This window comes from Numenius arquata, chromosome 2 (assembly GCF_964106895.1).
Source record: "Numenius arquata chromosome 2, bNumArq3.hap1.1, whole genome shotgun sequence".
Lineage (NCBI taxonomy): Eukaryota > Metazoa > Chordata > Aves > Charadriiformes > Scolopacidae > Numenius > Numenius arquata.
In genome coordinates this window covers 43,972,325-43,990,250 of record NC_133577.1, presented here as the reverse complement: position 1 = coordinate 43,990,250, position 17,926 = coordinate 43,972,325, and the positions used below count along the sequence as shown (strand labels likewise).

Below are 17,926 nucleotides of genomic sequence, written 5' to 3'. Positions count from 1 at the left end.
GGTTTCCTTGAACCACTGTAACCTGAATTGCATCTTCGAGGCCAGTGGAGCTTGTGTATGGTTGGTTATGAAATTTTTCGTTTGGGAAAAGGCTCTTGCAAGCCACAGAAATCCAGTAACCAAAGTAAACTTTTCCTGTTCTTAAAAGCCAAAGAGTTGGAACAGGTGCCCTCTTGTTCAATAATTCTTCAAAATTTTATAATTCATACTATACTTATGGTAGAAGATGCTTTACAAATGCAGATGTATGTGACAGATTGATGTGCGCAGGCTTTCAGTCCAGAAATGCATATGTAGAAGACGCATGTGCTTAAACAGTTTTTGCTACAATCTGTCGAAAACACAAAGTCAGTTGAGGACTTCCTTTTCTGGTCAGTGGACTGTGATTAAGTGTACTGTGGCAATGATGCATCTCGACACACAAGTGACTTTGTTAGACAGATGCTGTACAGCCTCAGGCATTCAAGTTGGCTAACTAGTCTTTAGGTTTGGGGAGGGGAGATTTGGTAATTTTTTTTTCTAAGACTTTAAATAAGAATTAAGGTAAATCTATAAGGTCAAGTGTTGTTTCAATTGCTATATGTGTATTTCAAAACAGGTCTTTATGGAGTAGAGTGTTAGGGAGGAAACAATGAAAAAATCTGGCAAGGAAAAGTCCCTTTGGCAAAAAATACACTCAGCTTGTGAAACAAATGGAGTTTGTGTGGGTAAGCTCTGTGGTTGACTTTGGGAATCTTAATATTCAGTAGCAGAGCTGAGTTTTCAGGCTGCATATGAAAGTAGTGCCTGGTTATAATTAAAATTACCTAAATTTACCTGTAACAAAAAAAAAAAAAAAAGAAAGAAGCCCTTAGCCTTGCAAAATTGTCCTCTTCCACTGTCTTAGCTGAGTGCATTTTCTTGTGGAAGTGAGGAACTTTAGTATTTGTGTTATGTCTGTAAGATTAAACAGCTTTTTTGTGTGAGCTGTGTGTGTGGGCAAATGACTTTAGTTTTGTTTCTATGGGAAGGCTCCTTCAATAAATGTATTTCGAAAAGCTCACCTCAATTTATATTTGTTTGACCAATTCATTATGCAGACTAAAAACCCAGTAAGCTACCATAAGCAAGTGTGTCTTTTCATCAAGACGTGGTTGTGTTTTGAAGCAACTTTTTGAAAAAGCGGGATGACAGATTGGAACAGTGAAGCAGTTGTTCTCATAAAAGTCTTTTAACTGGATGAGGAAATTGCTAAAATACTATCATTGCCTTTGAATCAATTTTTCAGTGTTTGTGAACAGAATATTAACCCTCATACCTGAGTGGTAAAACGATTATTTTCCTTGATGAGACGTACTACTTTTCCACTCAAAATCTGCCAGAACACTGTGGGATCTGGCTGAGCTGCCTAAATATACGAGACCTCCCTTTCAGATGGACTGAACAAAGAAATGTCTGTTTTATGGAGAATTGAAAGGAAGAAGCTGGATATTTAATCTTCTTATATACTGTATGCATTAGAATGATGAATGGAGTAGACATAAAGGTGCAACTAACTCTGACTAGTCCACGCATCCATTTTACCATAAATTCATTGTTGACCCTTTTCTACTGTCCGTGTTGGTTTTTATCCCTTATCTGCAAGAATGAACCTAGCATTTTCTATCTGACACAACTCTAAACTTCAACTTTAAATATTGCAAATAATTAAAGATCATTTAAATAAAAGTATAGAAAATTAAATACTAGTTTTGCATATAAAGTGGGCTTAATGTTCTAGGTGTGATTCCAGATCACTCTTTTAGACTGTTAACTTTACATTCATATTTAACAAATGACATTATTCAGTTTCATGGGGTCACTGTGTCAAAATGTCTGTGTTAGAACTTTAATTTATTTCCAAAGGTTCTTTGAGTGGGCAGATAGGAGTGGTGTGTTAGAATGATTTATCATCTCCGATTCCCCATGTGGATTTTAAGGCTTGGAACTTAGTCTATGATGTAAATTTTAAGTCTAGATGGGTTCAGCTGCTCTGTAGTGGCAGGCTGAATGAATGGGACTCATATCCCAAATGTAGGAGGCTGACCCTCTTCTTAAATATTGATGGCGCCTCTAATTCTGTCTTCTGATCAAAGTGACAATTTATCTACCTGTCTCTTGTGAACATTAATAGAATATATGCAAGTGTGTTTGTGGCCAAATTTTGCTTTGTTAGCATCCTGTCTTGGAAAGCCTGATGGACTCATATAAGATCAGCAATTATTGGGTATAGACAAGAGATGCCAGTCTGAGAGTGTGATAACTGAGGAGTTAGGCAAAGTTTTCTGAAGCTGTCAGCCAACTTCATTGGCTCATAGGCTGCTTTTTATTTCAATATTTATTTTGCTGTGCTATAAATTAATTCACGTGTATTAGTGATGATCTTTGCTATGGGACTGCTGACTTTGTACTCTAAGATAGTCAGGCACTGAGTGTAAATTTCACTGACTGACTAAAAGTGCAGAGGAAATGAGTGGGTAATGAGAGCAGAGCAGCCAGTTCTTTAATTGAATTAAAAGCCGGGTGACACCAATGCAGACACCTGTCCAATTACAGACAGGCCAAGGTGTTTACCATTGCTGTACAAGCGATTTGAAGATGACAGAAATCTTTCCGCCCACAGATTAACATAATGAAGGAGAACAGATTACAGTGGATGCTGGCCAAACAGATAGGTTGGCAGCTGAGAAAAAAGTAGTTTGCTGAAGTATGTAAATAAAATCTGTGCACTTGGTATTGCCTACCTATGCAGCACATCTGTTTCTTTGTTGAAAGAAAATAGTGCAAGAGCGCATGTGAAGGAAAAACATTAATTAGGAAATGAAAAAATTATTTTTTAAGTTGCTGCCTTTGCTGAATAATTTTTTTTTAAACAGAAATCTCCTGTTGCAAAAGGGTTTAGTTGTTGGTTTGTTGTTTTGTGTTGTTTTTTTTTCAAATTCTCACTGCCTTTCACAAGCCTACCTATTCAATGTACACCCTGTTGCACTGTAGGTGCTTTATATAAAACCATTCTACTTTGTCAAAAGTAAACCAAATAGCCCAATCCAAACCTCCTACAGCTACAGGCTGCTTTCTGGATATGTGCTACTGCAGCTCTCAGTGCCTGAAGCCATTGGTGACCCCACAGAATGTCTTCTATCAGGAAATGCAAGGAGCATTAATTCACTGCTTCATAAGAAAAGAATGCTACAAGTGTTAAATGTACAAATAAAACTAAATTGCTTCCTAAAGCACAGCAGAGTGAATAGAGAGGTGGCATATATACTATACCATGCTCCTGTTAACCGAGGACTTGCAAATGTCACAGTTAGAGGATTTGGTTTCTGCGTGTGTTTATTTGCTGAAGATAATTCCAATAGTATCTTTTATATGTACCACGTTTAACTCTCTATGGCCTGGAAATAAGTGCTTTGTGCTAAGTCTTAGGCAAAAAAGATATTTTTTTGACTGATGAAATTTCTGTGCTGAAGAATTTCACTGCAGATTCAAATATTCCTGCTTTATAGGGATAGTAATGCTTTAAAATGTCATTATTTCCTATTTTCTGATTTTTCAGTGCTCTTAAAAATCTTTGTCTTCCATCACAGATAGATTACAGGTACATTTGCTTGGGTGGTGGCTGACACAGTGTTCTTTTTCTTTCCCGTCACATTTACATTAGATAGTAAGATGGCAGCACAGCTTTCCGCTGTTAACTGGGGATGTGCAAAATCAAAACTATCAACCAGAGAGAGTGGATTCTGATCAACCGGTTTTAGTTTAACACCACTCTGAAGTGAATGTAATTACTTATGAATATCTCTTTGTGTGTACGAGTGGAACCGGACCTCAGAGAATTCAAATAGAAAAATCATTGCAATGCCAACCTTTGAAGTTCTTGGAGTAATTACAAGGAAAGACACAAACAGTACTAATTCAGTGGAATCTTGTATTTTCCATGTGAACAGACCTATTGGTAAACACAATATAAACATTCACAGACTTACTTCGATTGTCCTACTCAGAAAATAATATAGTCGTGCTGTAACTGTTAAATTCCAGCATCTACTCTCCAGGGCTTTTTTGTGAGTTTAAAAGGGTTATGTGGGGAAAAAAGACATTTTTTAATGAAAACCAAAGTTATGTTGCATTCTGTGTAGTAACTCAATGAGGAGTAATTATAAGGACTAATTTCTTCTACCTGTTTGTGGACATGTAATGCTGAGGGGGTTTCAGTCTTACCGTACTATGGGAAATTTGGCGAAGAATTATGGTTCTCTGAGGTACTCTTGGTTTTGAAGCTGCTATGCAAAATCCTGGTGTCAGATGGTCCGAAAGAACATATTTTGGTTTATATATTTTTTTTTTCTAATGAAACACCCCATTGATTTTACTAAAAGCTGTGAGAGCTGAGGTGAGAACATGGTTTGTAATAAAACTTCGCATGGAGTGGCCTGCTTTTAATTACTGCTGCATTTTCGTTCCCTATTACTTTGTTGTCGGACTTACCTTGAAATGGGAACTGCTGATGTTTCTGAAAATGACTCTAAACTACATTTTTTTTCCACGTAGTCCTTCTGTATAATGCAGTTCAAAATATTGTGTAACTTCCTGAAGTGGTAAGCAGTGATTTGTTGCATTTGCTATGACAAGTAGCCGATCAATATATGGGAATCTAGCAACTTCTCTTTACTAACACGAGCAGAAGCTGAAAAAGCATAACATTGCAGGTCTTTTTCTCTTGTAAACCCTTGGGTACTGTGTCACCTGAGTTATGTTACTGGAGTGGTACAGCAAATATATGTTCTATATGCTGCCACTGAAGTAATGGAGCACAAGTGGGATGTTTCATACAGAAAAGAGATTTCAGTTTATGGATGAATAGGGGCAACATTGGAGATGAAGCATTAAAAAAAATTTGTTCTGGGAGATTGTGAAAATTCTTTGGAAAAAAAAATGAATAACTGAAAAAACTTTGTGAGGCAAGGACCAAGAAAAAAATCTCCTTTACTGTCATTGTTATACTAAAACAGACACCTCAGTCTTGAAATAGTACCTGTTATAGTAAACATAACTAAAAACACTTAGCTGCATCATTAGTATTAAGAATGGAAGGAAATACTGTTTGCTCTTAATTTATTTTGCAAAATTTAAGTCACAGAATAATAGTAATGAAACCTTAAAATCATTTTTCTTTTCCACCTGTAACAGTGAAAGCCTGTAGCAGAAAACTTTAATTTTTCACTTTTGTCTGTGTATGTATGTAATCTGTGTGTACACTGTGCATGCATAACACCTTGCTTTCTTCTATTGCAGGCATATTGACAGGCTTGCATCCCTTCACAAACTATGCTGTAACCCTAACTGCTTGCACTTTGGCTGGCTGTACTGAGAGCTTGCATGCATTGAACATCTCTACTCCACAAGAAGGTAAAGTAATTTCAAAGGTCTTGACTTCCACATTTCAGTCATGAATAATAAAACAGGAGAAGAGCTAAATGCTGCAAAGCCATTTGCTAGAAAACCCCAACCTAATTTGATGACAAAGTGCATTGCCAGACCATAATTGCTCCATTTTTTGGGGGGGTGCGAAAATGAATCAAACTCCATAGCCTTTAATGACATGCATCTTTAATAGCTGTAATGCAGATTAATGGGCTTTTTAATTGCTGTTACATTGTTCATGCAAGAGCCTTGTCATTAATATGAAGCATCTGAAAGATTAATGAAAGCTTCCTCATTTTACTATGGCTCAGAAGTAAATCTAGAGACAGTCTGACTAAAAAGAATTGATTGTATGGCACAGTATGAAATTGAGAATCAAACGGTTGATTTCCATGGTTTCTTTTAACTGCTAAACAGCAGCAATAGGCAACAATTATTTCAGTATGATGAGACTTCCAAATGCCAATTGAGTTATTTATTAATCATTGCTTAGATTTTCCCTTTCTTTTCTAAATACTTTTAGATGTTGTTGTGCTCAAGCTTACAGGTTGTGAGCATAATGTTTTCTGTGTTTACATTAGGAACAAGAGCAGGAAGAAAGAAAAAATACACATTTCTGACTTTAGAGAATAGGCTGACAAGTAATACACATCAATTACTGTAGCAAATGCTCCCAAAATATCTGTGACATATCTAACTCCATTCTCAATTAAATATAAAGTCCACATCTGGTTCTATCATCCTAAAGCCATGTTAATCCAGTTATAATCATCAGTTACTCCAAATTTACACCAGTAAAATAATGAAGACTTTGATGTGTATTTATAGGACAGTAGTTAATCTTCCACGGTGTGGAGTAATTTTCAAAATTCCCTCCCTTCCACAGTTCTTTGTTTAATCTTCTCATACAAACTAGGTAGTAATACAGTACCAATAAAACAAATAAAATTTTAGCATATAGTTATGTGAATTACAACCATTATGATTAAAAGAATGCTAGAGTGTTGAACTGCTGCTGAAGGAGGTAGTCACACAAGGCGTTGTCCTGATGAGAGGAGTCCTGAAGATTGCAGTCTAACATTGCTGGAACAGCATTTTGATGTGAACATATTAGCAACTGCCAGCAACACCAATCAAATCAAAACCTAATTATCGGCTCTTGGAAGTTCTAAATAAATTGACTGAGTTTGTCTGGTGGCATTATCCATGAACGGGTGTAGCCTCTGACAGCCAAACAGTTAATGGACCCTGTGACATAAACATGAAGCACAGAATTGTTTATTTCTTTTTGGTGCAATATAGTAATTAAAAAATAAATTGTTTATGTCTTACTTTCTCAACTTGGTGAATAAAGCAGGAATTCTTACATGCGTTTGAGAAAAACATCCACTGTTTTCAAATATGCTGTCATATTGGGAAGGTTTAGGCAAGAATAGATTTTTTTCTTTTTTTTTTTCTTTTTTTTTTCTCAGAGATCAAATAAAGCCGTGGGGAACATGTGTTTTATCCCTCAGAAGAATTGAACAAAAAGTCAATGTCTGGAGTTTCTATTTTTGGACGCTCTTGTTGCATGCTCTTAGTAACAATAAATTGATGATACAGAAGACAGACACCATATCACACCCTCCAGCTATCCCTGTTTCCCTATTGAAACATTCATTACTTTATATTGTTCTCACATTGCCAGCCACTGCTAGTTATTGTTTTAAATTGCTAGCACAGAGCTTGTAAATTACAAGATATTCCTCCCAGACTAAGGCCCGAGTTCTGCTCCCCTTGCGATATTCAGTGGGATTGCTTGTGCTTCCAGCATATAACTCATTGGAAGGGTGAGAGAACTCGACTTTTAAATTATTATCCATTGCCAACTTCCAGTATATTATATATATAAAATCTATGCTAAACAAACATTGCTAAGTGTATTGAATTTTGAAAAGTCTGAAATAATGGGTAGTGCCTAAGAATGCAGCATCTGCATTTGTGATTACAAAGAATGATCACTTTGTAGTTAGGAATAAAAGCATGAAGGAAGAGAAAATTTGCATTAAAAAAAGGAATGTACTAAAATTGTGTACTCCTCCCCTTGCTCAGTGTTATCAAACTGGAAAGATAAAATTATATAAACATAATTATTCTCCTAAAAAGCAAAGAGTATACCCTTGTCTTTCATAGAAGTTCCTGTTTGGCTAGGAAACCTTACATGTAATAGAAGATTCTCAAAATGCTGGTATGTTGCAAGCAGGAAATCTCTTCTGAAATTTCAACTTTACCAAAAATCGTTCCGGTGGTAGCAGCTCACAGAAATTATTTATTATTTGTGGAAATATAATGTTACACATTTTTTCACCAGCCCCTGAAGATGTGCAACCACCCACAGCAATATCCTTTCCCACATTCTTGCTGATGAGTTGGAGTCCACCGAAAACACCAAATGGTATCATTACACAATATACTTTATATATGAATGGAGTACCAACTTATTTTGGAAATGGAACCAAATATGTTGTAACAGGTGAGTTCTGTGCGAGGTAGCATGTCAGATGAATATCTCATAGTTGCTATGAATACTATGAATATGACTGACCCCTTCCTATTTCAGAAGAAAAGAAAATTAAATTTAAAATGAGCCAGATGCACTTTAAACCCTGATGGGTTCTATTTTTTAAAGAATCCTTCATAAAACTCTCTGTTGAGAATCAGAAATTAATGTTGCCATGGTGTAGCTAAATCTTGTGCTGTGTTGTCCTCTTTCACAGGACCTTGAGTCATGTATTTAATGGTTTTATAACTTTTTGATCTCATAGCATCCAGCTGGCAGTACAGTGATGCGTGGCAATCTGACTTCCTATTTTAATGTAATTGGTGTCGTTTAAGGAAATATCCAAGTTATTTGTTCAGACATTATTCAAACAACAACAAAAAGACCCAAAGTAAAAACCAAACTGTTGAGCTAAAAGTATCATAGTACAACATATGCACTATTCTGGACCCATCAGAATTTTTATATGGTAGTAGGTACAAGTAAAAGTAAAGAATTTAATATCAGACAACTCAGGGGGAAAAGGGTATCAAGACCCTACTTTCTTTTTAATGTAAGGCCTTAAAATTCAAAGCCATTTCTGCATCTTGAGTTAGTATAAAACATATTTAAAAATTCATATAGTTCAAATTTCTTTGCCTTGCACAGGCCATAAGCTACTGGTGTGGTGGGTCAGTTTTGACACTGAAAAATGAATCCAGTTAGAGAACCTCCTGAAGGCTGTTGATGATCGCTGTAATAAATAGTGCACACTTTAAGTCAAACTTTTTCATTCTGTATTCAAAGGTAATGGATTTTTCGTAACCATAGTAACCTTAGTGTATTTCTGGATAAATACATGAGGTATATACATTCTGGTTTTATTTTTGAATATAAACTACCACATTATGTATTACTAATAATATGAAAAATAGGATATAGGTTAGCATAATGACAGCTCAAACTAGTGTGCATTTTTCTTCTACAAAAAAATAAATATTTATCAAAAGTATAGGTTCAATTAATTTCTCCCCCATTCCCCCTCCCCTTATCCCCCCCCAGTTTTCTGGTACTCTTGGTAGTGCCATTTATCTTTTTTGCAAAATCTCCATTAATCTCTTATTGCCATACTGTAACACTATTCTTAAGAATTTTAAAGTACAAATAGTTGTGTTTCTAATCTTACTAAAATTATCACTGAAAGTTCATCACAAGTAGTATTACTGATGTGTTTATCTGCAACCTGGTTATAAATTGACACGCAATGTAAAACGTTTGAGGAAATGTTCACCATAATGCGTGTTGGTTGGTTTTAGATTCATATGTGATCGTATTCTGACTCATAGGCAAAATGAAAGCTTATTGATAGAAAATGTCAAGTAACTTTTGTAATTGTTTTTTTTTAAATATAGAAAAGGATAAATTAAAAAGGGTCAGGACTTGATTCCTCAAGTTCTACCTCTAAATCTTGAATGATACATCAGAGTACATTCACCTAAAGTAGTCTAAGGAAAAGTCATTAGGTTTGTAAGCATCCTAGTGGAGCTCTTGTTGCTTTTATTTAGAAATTATTTATTTATATTTTTCTACATTTTTCTAGAAATTTTGATATTTTTGATCCTATTGAGCATTTCCTAACTTTAACGTCAATTAATTTTTTCAGGTAGATATAAAGGGAACAGATAATCCTATTCAAAAGAGCAGGCTACTGAATCAGATTGTGTTGCCCTATGCAGTACTGTACAAGAGCCACTCTTGCCTCCCAGTTTGAACACGGTGTGGAGATAAGGCTGTTTACTTTGGATCCATTTTATTTAGCTGCAGTTTCTCACTGTCTGAGGAGGAAGAGGCAAACTGAGCCAGCAGGTTACGATTTGGGTCACTAGAAATTCTAGTCATTCTGAATCAGGTTTATTCAAGATCTTGCTTACATCTGCATATATCTTGAATTTGACTCATTTTTACTTTCTTTCAGAGCACAAGATTTTCTTTTTTGTAGGCTGGAGGCAAAAGAGGTATAACACAATCTTTTTTTCCCCAAGGGTTATGGTTTTACAGTGAAAAGTTGCAGCTTTTACTTTCCAGTGTTAGACATGTCTCTCTCCTACCTTTTTGACTTTTCCTATATTATTATCCTTTTTCTTTCAGCTTTTATGCTAGTGATGTTTGTGACTTATTGCTGATGTTATTGACCCTAAACGGAGAGACAAAGCTCATTGTCTCTGACATCTGTTTCCTATTCATTCACCAAATAATTTAATAACTATACAACTGAGCTCCTAACCAGTAGTCTGTACCAGAAAGTCATAGTTTCTCTCTGTGTATTTGAAGTGCTGTATCTATTGAAATGTTTTCTTAAAAACTTTTCTTTTTAGGAATGCATCAATTCTGTCTAAAAATTAGCACTTCACTGACTTTCATTTCAGACCATTGAAAGTGCAACCAGTTCAGGCCCATACTAATTAATCCATAACTTGAGGAGGGATATGTTTTCTCAACACCATAATTGCAAATATATTGTTAACTTAGTTTCTGATCTTGACAGTTGTTGAGGGCTTGAAATACTCATTGATTTTCATGGAAATTCAAGTATTTGTTTCCTCAAGGGGTTGAGCTGTAATTAAAAAGGAAACCCTTTAAAAGCACATATGGCAAATGCACACTTTTCCACATTGAAAGGGGGGACCCATTAGGCATCCATCATCCATTAGTGCCTTTAAATATTTTCCTCATATTGACAAGTTCAGTTTCTGTGTTGTGAGTGATAAAGCACTGAAATGAAGCCAGCCCCTGTACCGCAACATCTTTGTTAACTGTCTGCAATTTTTTTGCTTTCGACCTATGTGCATTTGCCTTACGTGGTACTACTTCTTCATGCCATCTGGGTGCTATTTCACATCCTGAATTCCAGTGAAAGCCCAGTCTCTCCAATGGGTTAGAGACAAGCCAAGAGGAAATACTCAGTCCAGGATCCCAAGTGGAATTTAGGATATGTGAATCCATACCCCTGTATTCATGCTTTCAGTTCCTCTGTGTGAGAGTGCAGAAGCTCCTGTAACCAAGCCCAACAGCTGCAGCTCAGGAAAGCGATTGCCATAGGGTTCTGCTCACCAAACCTGCATACCTTACTGTTCTTGTAGGGGTGAGTAGCAGCTGTGAGGAGATGGAGAAGCTTGTACAGGTGTCTTCAGAACTCTTAACATATACACACTGATCTTACAAAGACATTTGATTTTAGGAAAATCTGAGCTGATTTATCCTGCTTCTCTCACCCATCCAAACACTCACAGGCAAAATTGAAGCTTCTACTTTGAAACGTGGAGATTTGTTAATGTGATTCTTTTTTCATATTTTTAAATTTAGGCAAGGAATTTGTTCTTCTTTTCAATTTTCTTTAAATTAGTCTCAGAAATTTACCACCTGCCTTAGATAAAAGCGTAAACAGGGTGTGTTTTATACTGAAGAACATTTAACTGCAGTGGCCAATACCACCAAAAGAAAGGTGGTCTAATAAATACAGATACGTGTAATATAAGCAGAGACATTAATGATCAGATGTGACCCAAGTGCCAAGTTTTGTTTTGGTGGAAACCTTATTCTTGTGAAAAAACTTTAGAAAAAAGATTAGAGAAAAATATTTCCTCTATTCTTAAATGCTGAGGATTTGATGGACTAAGAAACGGTGTTCATTACCTAACATGTTTACAAAAGGAAATTAATTTCTTTAGAAAACAAAATGTATAAATCTGTCTTTGCACTGGGCTTGGCTTTGAGGGAGGATGTATTTCTGCATTTTCTGTGGCGCTAGATATTTGACAATGTTAACAAATTGTGTTCGTATAATTTCCCTTTCAGAATCTAATGGTTCTCATCATGAATCTTTAAAAGGAAGATATTCTTATTAAGACTCAGCTGTATGAAACTTATTTTTCTCTGCCAACTGAAAAGTGTTTCCAGTTTTTCAGGAAAGAAATCCTGTCAACTATATTACATGGGCAGATACTGAACTGAGTTAAACGATTATAGAATTATCCTAAATCATATGCCCAAGAATTAAAAAAAAACTGTGACAGGCTGCTTTGTACCAGATTTCTGGACAAAATATTAAAGAGAGCCTAGGAAAAGGTTAGAGTCTGTCTTCACAATTTTGTCTAAAAGCATGAACTAAGCTTTGGCTCATTTGATGTGAGTGTGAAAAGGCTGATTCTACAAAACCAGGATAGAATGGGAGCCTTGTTTTTCTTTGAGGAAGAGGCAGATGTTTAACATCTGTGCAAACAGGGCTTAGCATATCCGAACTTAAAAAAAAATGGGAGAACCCCAAATTGGTACTTGTATTTTTTTTAATGTTGATGTAAACAAGTAGTAATTACAGTGCATTTTAATGAAAAATTGTCAAAGTTTTTTGTCATTTTTATCCCTATGATTACTACTGCTTGTTTTAAATGATATATTATGATAATAAAATCAAATTCCATCATGATATCAATATTGTACTAATTGCCAAGTGAAAGAATTTGGACAAGAAAAGCCACAGAATTGTATATAGAGGATAATTGCAAAAAGACGTGTCACTGCAAGAAGCTGAATCATTGAGAAAAAAATAATTGTTATCTTAGGTTTGAGATGTAGTTCTCATGGTTACTTTTCATAAAGCTTTTAGTTATAGCCATGTTTACAAAACACCAGTTTCCAGCCCTAAAGATTTGTGTTCCTTTGGTTTAGGTTCTGCTTAAATATGACTGGCAGCTTTTGCCTTAAAGGAAAAACAATAGAAAAATTCTGTGGTCCTCTGGTATGAGTTTATTCCCTATCTTCCAGGTTGCAGTGAAATGCATATAAATACCAGGCGAACCCAGTCTGTTCTTTCACTAGGGTGTTTTGGAGAGTGCAGTTTGCTATCTAGTACAATGTTAGTCCTAGATTTATGTATATTGTAACTTTGAATGTCAAAATTCCTCAGGGTTTTTTTTTGTGAAGAAGAGATTTGTTTAACACCATTCTGAGCAATGAAAAGTTAGTCTTCATCTCTTCACAGTTAGAATTTGTTAGCTGAAGTGTCTTACATGTGACCCAATGAGATATGCCCCAATGTCTCTTTCTTAGTTTAGGGTCTTGCAATACCATGCAGCAGTTCCAGGCCCAGCCCTGCTATTTGGTTTAGCAACATATCCTGCTGATAAGGCATCCAGGAAATAACATGTTTTCCAGGACGGCATATGAAGACCACCTGCTGTTTCAGGCTTTATTCTGGCCTGACTGTGCATTTAAGTATATATAAGTTGGTGCACCTAGCACTAGAGGGCAGAGTACACCAGTCTTACAGAAGAAGCTGCCTTCCTCTAAAAGTTGTAGGCATATAAGAAAGCACATTTGATACACCTGAATTGGCAACACTGACATTGCCAGTGACCGGTACTATCGTAATTAATTCCACAGACCCAGAATGCAGATTCAGCAGGCACAAAACCAAAGGGCAAATGGGCTGAGTCTGGCATTCCTGTATTTCAGCTCCAGACAGAAAGATCTGGTGCACTCATTGGACTTAATAATATAGATCTGGGAAATTTAGAAGGGAGGGAGAGTGGGGTAAGGGTAAAAGCATTATGTTTATTTGTAGCAGCTCTGTTGTATCATTTCCTATTGCAGTGCATTAGTGCAGTGTTAAATAAAATCTGCTTATTTAAAATCCTTTTAAATAGTGTTTAAATATTTCCTGCTGATACAATCTGCTAAAGTAGTTATCCTTGCTGCAGATTTCAGTTAACCTTGTCGCAGATATTAAGCCTGAAGCTACACAGACTTTTAGGGACCTTGATTATAGAGCAAAACCTAATGGTGTCATTATAAAACCACAGCTGGACAAGCTTCTGGAGTCCTTGTCCTTTGATCAGATTTGGGTAACACAGCAAGCCAGGAGAGAACTCATGCTAACCCTGCTGGAATTTCTGAGCTCTCAGGTTGCTTAAGTACTGCTTTCTAAAAATTAGAATGCAACACAAATTATAAAATGGGAGTGCTTGATACCTCCCGATCTTCTGTATGTATCAACACAAGCTGGAGCAAATAGCTTCTCCAGAGCTAATAGCTGTAGATCAGGGATAGTTCTTTCTTTTTTTTCTCCTTTCCCTTCTGGCAGCATAGGAAATATTTTGGCTCTTGACTCTGTTTTTTAAACAAAGAGAAGACAAACATTGATTTTCAGTCTTATCTAAATTCCATTACAAGAATTAAAACCACTAAAAAATGTAGAACTCCTAGATTATTTTGTCCTGTGATCTTACTTCAAAATTAGTTGTCACAATTAAACACATATAGGCTTCTAGTTATTTATTTTCTCCTTCGCAGATATCTAGATTGATCAGCAGGCTTAAAGATGTTGAGATAGCTTCAAAAGACAGTGTGTACTGAGGACAGATTTAAATCAAGTGTTCACTGAACTTAATTTGTAAAATTTCAATACAACCTATTTTTTGGTCTTTTTTTTTGGCAAGCAGCAGAGCTTACTCTCCACACATTATCATTTTGGAGGTGTTCTGCACTGTCATGTGAATTTGCAGATCTCCTCGAAGACATCACCACTGCAGTTAGGTTCTTATTTTGCCACTTTCTGAGATCAGATGCAATGTTGCCTGTGTGAACGTCTCTTGGGCAAACTGGCCCAATCTTATGCAACTTGTCTGCCTTGCTCTGTAATTTTTGAGGGCATAGTCTTTTCTTCTGCATTTTGTCTTTCATTAGCAAAAACTTCATATAGGACCCTATCAAGTGATGCAGTTTCTGATTGTGAGCAGCTGTCACATGGTGACCAATGTTAGCAATTAAACACTGAGAGGTCTCCTTCGTTTTATAAGAACTAGAATATGCTTTCTTGGTCATGTTGTGCTCATAGCCTGAAATACTTTTTGTAGGATCTTATTTTCAGCAATATGTCTGGTAACTGTGGTTTTCCTGAAACTCCTAAGGCAAAGTGGTGGATTCTAATCTGGTTTTAATTTTGCTGATAAAAGAGATGCGTAAGCTTATAGTTTAAGTCAAGATTTCATTCAATCACACTTTTCTTCAGTGCTTTAGAAAATACCAGAAACTGTGGAAGTTTTTATGTTCAACTTATAAATTATATGTTTATAGATAAAGAAAAACATCTCCACTTTTCTAAGATTTTTTTTTTTTTCCTAGGATCGTTTTAAAATGCTTGGTAAATTATTTAAGCTTAGTTTCAGGTAATGCTGAACTCATGTAAATAAAGATATGGCACCTCTTGCACAGATGGACTAAGGCCAAACTGCTGCTTCTGTTTGAATATCTTGATATCCGTTCACATGGAGATACTCACTTAGCTCTAACTTAACAGGCTTGGAAAGAGTGGGGCAGCTTCTTGATATTGCAAGCTGCATAATGAAGCTTCTCTCTGAGATTTTCCTTATGCCCCAGAAAACACACTCATATTTCTCCTTACTCATTTAAGGCAATTTGGTCTCCTGGACTGCCAAACACTTGATTTATATTTAATTTAAGATAGGTATTTTCTTCCATGCTGCTATTACAAATTGTGTTGGTTTGTCAGCTGTGATAATTATTCTAGCTGAGCAATACACATGTTCCTGTTTGACTTACACTAGACACATACTCTTCTTTCTATACCTGATATGTCTCAACCTTCTTTTAACAATAGTGGAATATTAATAAATGGTGACTATTTACAGGCAGGTAATGCCACAGTAATACTTCTGGAGGGTTCCCAATCAGGGGTGTCCCCTTTTCTGTGCATGGCCACGAGGGTGTTAGTTAATAACCATTACTTAAATATTTTCAGCATTTCATTTTATTGAAAAAACAGAAAACTATAATGAGATAAATTTCTGAAAAGGGGAATCATTGATGTTTGCATGTGTTTCAGACTTGTTATTTCAATAAATCTGAGCAACCACCTTGCAGCTTGCATTTCTAAAGTGCTTCACCAATTAATGTCTTTTTCTGTTACCGTAAGTCCGGATCTTCCTGAGTATTTTTCATCTTTCACAAGTCTTGTTTTGTGTGTGAACAGTACAAGCATGAGTGTTACAAGGCCGTAAAATAGTTGGATATAAGTTTGATTTTAAAAATATTTGATGGTTTGTATGATTGGAGGATTCCCGTATTTTCAGAGTCTGTTTTCCTGTCCTCCTAACTTATGTGAAAACATATGCAAAACATAAATCATATAACAGAAAGCATGAAAAGCATGTTAGGATACTTCTTTTCCTGTTGAATCACTGCCAGAAATCTAACCTAGGTTTCTACACTGATTGCCTAAATTGTTTACATGAAGCTTAATAGCCTTTTAGTCAGTACTGAACTCCATCATTCTTTCCACTAGTCTTCCATGAAATAGTGTATTTTTATGATGAACTGTTTCTGATTGAAGCATTTTACATAAATTGTGGTTGGACTTTGAAAGCTACTGGGGGTCTTCTTCTTTCTTTCTTTTTCACAGTTTTTATCGTATAAGTGGTGACACGTTAAAGTAACGTGTCACCAGGAAACTAACTAGTGCATGGGAAAAAATATGGAAGTGAACATAAAACTAAACATGTAAGAAAAACATCAGATTAGTGTGCTTTAAGTAAAGCTTAGACTTATGGTCATGAGAAGAATGGAAAGTTGGATTATGAACATTGTTATTGTTTCTGTGATGGCTGCTTTGGATATACCATGTTCCTTTATTACAGAGGCACATTTACAGTATGCATATCTTGATTTCTTTTTCTGCATGTCTGAGTACGTTTATGGCTACACGTAAATAAGCATCTGGGTTTCTAATTTAAGAATGGTGCTGTTCAATTATTCTGGTGAGGAGTGGTGCTGCACAAGGTTGCACATGTGACAGAGTAAGCGATCAAGTGGGAAAGAGTGAATTTTTACACTGGTGATAATAAACTGCCTGTGTTCTGTCTCTGGAAACACATCGTTAGCAATTTCTAATTCTGATTTGTGATTTTGTCAAGTTAATCAATAAGTTCCTATGTTGTTTCTGTGAGTATACATGGTTTTCATCAACAGAGGTACACAAATATATAAAATTTTATAGAAATGTCTTGGGGGAGACATAATATTTTTATTTTAAATTTTTTCTAGTTGGTATAAATTAGAGTTGGAGTCAGTGCTGAATAGATAGTAAGGGTAGCTAAAACAGCTCTGCCAACAGTTCAAGGCTTTCTTGTTAGGACAGTGGGTGAATAGATTTGCACCGACTGTCTTGTCAGTGGAAAAGGTTATTCAGGGGGGACTAGAGAATCTGCCTTATTAAAAGCTTCTGGGTCCTCATTGCTTACCTTTCCAGGATCATTTGCTACACTGGGTGAGTTCATACAGAGTATGCATAAGTGGTGAAAATTTCCACAGTCTGTTCTAGGAGAAATGTAGAAAATGAAGGAAATTATCAATAGTGAAAAGTAACCACTGTTGGTATCATATGTCAATAGCTTCCTTTAGAAAGCTGAATTTCATACTGACTTTCAACTTTGGAGCTATTTGCGATCACTTAATTTTAATATTGTTAGTGATGTGTTTTCTCATCAATGAACAATAATTTAATGCAATTGACAACAATATTCACGTGTTCTCATGAGCTGGTGTGCTAGCCTTTTCATCAGCTCAAGGATAAGAATGCTTTCCTACATATCAAAATAATTGTGGTGCCTTTTGCTATTCTTAAAAGTTAGGGTAAAAGTATTATTTTCATTTCAACCAATGTGTTTTGAATTTTTGAGATACAGCTCTTGGGATTTAATACCATTGTTGGAGTGTCACGTAACCATTTTAAAGCTGTTAAATTGTACTGGGAATTAAAAAACATGCATAATTGGAGTCTTTCTCCAGTTTACAGGCAGAGAATACAGTACATAGAAGGCTAGTGCAGGAAAACTCAAAATAAAGTGAGGTACACTGAGGAAATAAAAAGATTAAATAAATAAATAAATG

The 17,926-nt window shown here is 35.8% G+C and overlaps 1 protein-coding gene across 1 annotated transcript in view; it reads left to right on the top strand.

Moving 5' to 3' along the window:
• USH2A (usherin) overlaps positions 1–17,926 on the top strand; it is a 390,721-nt gene that overhangs the window by 171,629 nt on the left and 201,166 nt on the right. The window contains exons 30-31 of the mRNA XM_074166292.1: positions 5,317–5,430; positions 7,796–7,957. Of these exons, the coding sequence (XP_074022393.1) occupies positions 5,317–5,430; positions 7,796–7,957 (276 nt within the window). The remainder of the gene's footprint in view (positions 1–5,316; positions 5,431–7,795; positions 7,958–17,926) is intronic.